Below are 4,294 nucleotides of genomic sequence, written 5' to 3'. Positions count from 1 at the left end.
TACTTCTAAGCTAATTATTTTCTTATTCTTACTCTTACTTCTATTCTTATTCTTGTTCCTGTTCTTATTCTTACTCCTATTCTTATCCTTATTCTCTTCTAGTACTACTACTCTTTTCTTCTACTGTGCTCAGCGGGGGCTTCCCCTGGCGGAGCAGAGCCTTCCTGTTGGGACGTGTCCTGTTTGCTGCTGGGCTCATTTGGCTTTGGAGAACCTGATGCCTTTTCCCCCTCAGCAGCCTTGTCCTTCCCTAGGCACGCAATCTTTTTCTTCTGGCTCCTTCTTGTACTTTCCGTTGGCAGAAGTGTATTTGCACATCTTCATCCACAGGACACCGATTCACGATCGGGTCTGGCCACGGGGACCGCGGCCGGCACGGGAGAGCACACAGGATGGGGACACCCCACGGCACGGGGGCAGCACAGAGGACGGGGACACCAAACGGCACGGGGGCAGCCCACAGGATGAGGGCACCCCACAGCACCCGGGAATCATACAGGGTGGGACCGCATGGCACGGGGGCACCGCATGGCACGGGGCAGGACACATGGTGGGGGCACCACATGGCATGGGGGGCACCACACGGCATGGGGGCAGGACACAGGGGGACACCACACGACATGGGGGCAGCACACAGGGCGGGGTCACTGCACGGCAACGGGGCGGCACACAGGGTGGACGACATGGGGTCAGTGGACGACATGGGGGCAGATCTGGGCATGGGGACAGCACACAGCATGGGGACGGCTCTGGGCACGGGGACAGCGTACAGCACCGGATCAGCTCTGGGCATATGTCGTCATCATCATCGTCCCATTGGCATGGCTCTGGCACACACTTTGCCCATGGGCACAGCCGTGGGCCTGCCACCTCTTCTTCCCACAGGGACACCTCTCGGCAGCAGCTGTCCACGTCGTCTTGTACTGTCACACGTTCCCCAAACCGGGACACCTCTTGCTGTGTCCCATCTGGCCACTCCACTGTTGCACCAACATTCCAGTGGTGCACCTTCTGCTTTACCACAGCTCCGCAGGGGGCAACTTCCTGGTATGTGTCTTCTTCATCCCATTGTTGGACATCTTGCACGGTCACTTCATCCCACAGACAACGCTGTGGGCAACAGACAGATTCATATGGGCAGAGCTCTTTGCATTCCTCGTCCATGGTGACAAAGTCCCCTTTTCTGAGAGAGAGAAAGACTGAGCTGCCCTCTGACAGTCTCTGACAAGCCAGAGACTGCCCCCAGCCACTGCCCACTGAGGGCCAGCTCTTGCAGCCAGCTGGGCAAGGGGCTGAGGGAATAGGAGTTGGGCTTTGCCTTGTTCTCCTGTCTGTCTGTCTGTCTGTCTGATGTCCCCTGGCACAGATGACTCCTGGCCCGGAAGACACGGCTGCTCTGGTGGTACTGGCCAGCTCCGGGCCCGCAGCATCACTTATATACCCCCAGCCGGGGGGGCTCTGCCGTGTCACAAAGGGCTTTGGGCACCGCAGTGTCACCCAGGGCTGTGACACAAGGTGCCTGTGTCACAAAGGCCACCCCAGCACCCCTTGAGCTGCCCAAGGCTCTGGGAGTGGCTGGAGCAGCCCCAGGCTTGGGGCTTCCAGCTGGAGACCATGTGGCAAAGCCAATTGTGTGGGTTTTATTGAGCTGTTAATGCAAGAGACAAGGGGAGAGAAAGAAAGAGAGAGAGAGAGAGAAAGAGAGAAAGGGAAAGGGAAAGGGAGAGAGAAAGGGAAAGAGAAAGAGAAAGAGAAAGAGAAAGAGAAAGAGAAAGAGAAAGAGAAAGAGAGAAAGAAAGGGAGAAAGCGAGAAAGAGGGAAAGAGAGAGAGAAAGAAAGATAAAAGTTGCAGGCAGGAAATGTAACCCCCCCAGCTGGGCTGGATCACTGCAGTTGGACTAATTCTAGCAATACCCACATGAGCTGAACACAAACAACATATGTATATGTACATTGCAACTGCAAATTATGTTACAGTCCGGTTAGATTTACAATGATAATAAAATCTAGCATACAGAGAAATGACCAGCAACGACCAGCAATCGGCATTTAGGCCATTATTCAGCTATAAATCCAGAAAATAATGGGTTTTTTCCAAACCTCCTCTTCAGTTTTATTGTAGGGGGTTTTTTTACATCCTAGAGATAAATCTCAGGCAAGCAGGAGCAATGCATTAAAACAATTCTCTCTTCCAAAGTACTAGGCAAGTTAGTAAAAGTTACTACAATGACTTCAGGAAGACCAAAATCATACCTTCATTGATGTGCTTGCACTCCAGAGATATAAAGTCTATGTACTGAGCAAGAAAACTTCAAATTAGTTAATAAAGAACAGATTACAATTTTTTTTAAACCTGCTGATTTTTCATTCCTGGCATTCTCACTGTTATTTCAGTGGTTGTGCCATAAACAAAGTAAGCAGATACACGGGAATGGTTGTCTGAAGGAAAATATTTATTGCTTCACTCCTCTCTTTCTACCAGGGATAATTCTTTCCTAATGAATCAGAAGAGGACATGACCATAGTCACTCTCCTACAGGAAGGTCCTTATAGAAAAGGCTTTGCTCAAAAAAGTGCCATGGAGTTGTCCACCTGTAGATAAAACATCTATGTGTGTGTTGTACATGTATTCACACATGTGTACTTATGTGACCTGATAAAAATAGTGAAAAAGCTGTTTCTCACCCAAGTACCGCATTTGACGATGCTCTCTTTGCTTACACCCAAGTACAGAATTTTACAATTATGTCTTTAAAGAAAGCTGTCCAGAGGTATTGTTGCAGGGCAAATAGCTCAGAAATCTTAGGTTTCGATAGCAAATCATACTTTGCCCTCTCAAACGACATTTATTTGCAGCAAAGAGTGCTAAAGGGTACTGACAATGTGCAAATCCTGATTCTCTCCCTGTGTGGCCAATTTTGTGCCATTCAAATTCAGGTAACATCACTGAGACTTACACATCAGCAAAACTGACGAGAAGAAAACAGAAATCACGTTGATCTCACAGGGCTGCAAAGCAAACCATTGCCCCAATGGCTGTAACTACTATTTTTTGATTGCTTATATGGGATTCACCTGAAAGATAATAGGACAGTGTAGAAGACTGTATTAGAATGTCTTCAAAGATTATTGCCACATTTACAGGCTACTAGATAGGAAAGGTGTCTTTCCACCTAAGATCATCCGTTTGGATAGGAAAGCACCTTAAATCCCATCCGGTGCCAGCCCTGCCATGATCAGGGACACCTCCTGCTGTCCCAGATGGCTCCAAGCCCTGTCCAACCTGGCCTGGGACACTTCCAGGGGCAGCCACAGCTTCTCTGGGCACCCTGTGCCAGGGCCTGCCCACCCTGCCAGGGAACAATTCTCCCTTAAACTCGTTTAAAGTCATTTTCCCTTGTCCTGTCATTCCATGCCCTTGACAAAAGTCCCTCTCCACCTCCCTTGTGGTCTCTTTAGATGTTTGCCATTGTCTGCGGTGCACACTGGCCTGCAAAAAGGAAAATCTACTCCATAGGTACTTTGCAACTGTAAGTTCTGCACAGGCAAAGATAGTAAATCTGTATGTGTCCAGCTGAACCTGCTTGAATTGTAACCCTTTAAAAACCGTGACCAAATCTGAGACTAATCTGAGACTTCTCTGAGTAGTTCAGAAAGACAGGGTGTCTCACTGAAGCTTCAAATTCAACAGGAGGGACCAAACCTGATTACACTGCAGTAGTGGCTAAGAGCTGTTATGTAGAAACTGTATTGACAATAAATCTAATAATAGTCATCCTCACAATCATAATCACTGCATCCTACTTCATCCCCAGCCTGGATCAACCCCAGGGGTTTCCCTGAACCAGATGCAGCACCAGAACTTGTTGAACTTCAGCAAGTTCCCACCACTCCAGGCTGCCCAGGTCCCTCTGGTTTCATTACTTTCCCTCCTTTTTCCACGTAAATAATTTGCAAATCACTAGTAAAAATGAACTGAAATCATAAGCAGAAAAAATTGCAATCCCCCCTTCCAAATTACCTATGAAAAAAATCAACTCTTTTGTGCACCTACATGGGCAGTGAATTTTTAATGGGATTCTTTATACTGTATGTACAGCTTAGGTTCATCAGTGCTCAAAGGAGCATTGTTACTGAAATTTATGGATCTCCCAAAGCCATTAGATCTTGCTTTGAGACATGCCTCATTTTTATGAGTGCTGAAGTGCTTTTCAAAGTAGGAATCGCAGATGCTTTGCACATTTAATAAATTGATCTCTCCCAAGTTTTAATTTATGCTTTGTTAAGTAGTGCT

General features: G+C 47.7%; 1 protein-coding gene across 1 annotated transcript; it reads right to left on the bottom strand.

The window, feature by feature from the left end:
* Nucleotides 1–339: 339 nt before the first annotated feature.
* On the bottom strand, nucleotides 340–1,164 carry LOC128944377 (keratin-associated protein 16-1-like). The gene has a single exon (XM_054287594.1). The coding sequence runs from the start codon at nucleotides 1,162–1,164 to the stop codon at nucleotides 340–342; it is 825 nt and encodes a 274-aa protein (XP_054143569.1).
* Nucleotides 1,165–4,294: the final 3,130 nt, after the last annotated feature.

Source organism: Melozone crissalis, unplaced genomic scaffold, assembly GCF_028551555.1.
Source record: "Melozone crissalis strain CALT ecotype California unplaced genomic scaffold, PUWL_Pcris_2 ptg000060l_1, whole genome shotgun sequence".
Lineage (NCBI taxonomy): Eukaryota > Metazoa > Chordata > Aves > Passeriformes > Passerellidae > Melozone > Melozone crissalis.
The sequence above is the reverse complement of the archived record's forward strand: the minus strand, read 5'-3'. Positions and strand labels throughout refer to the sequence as shown.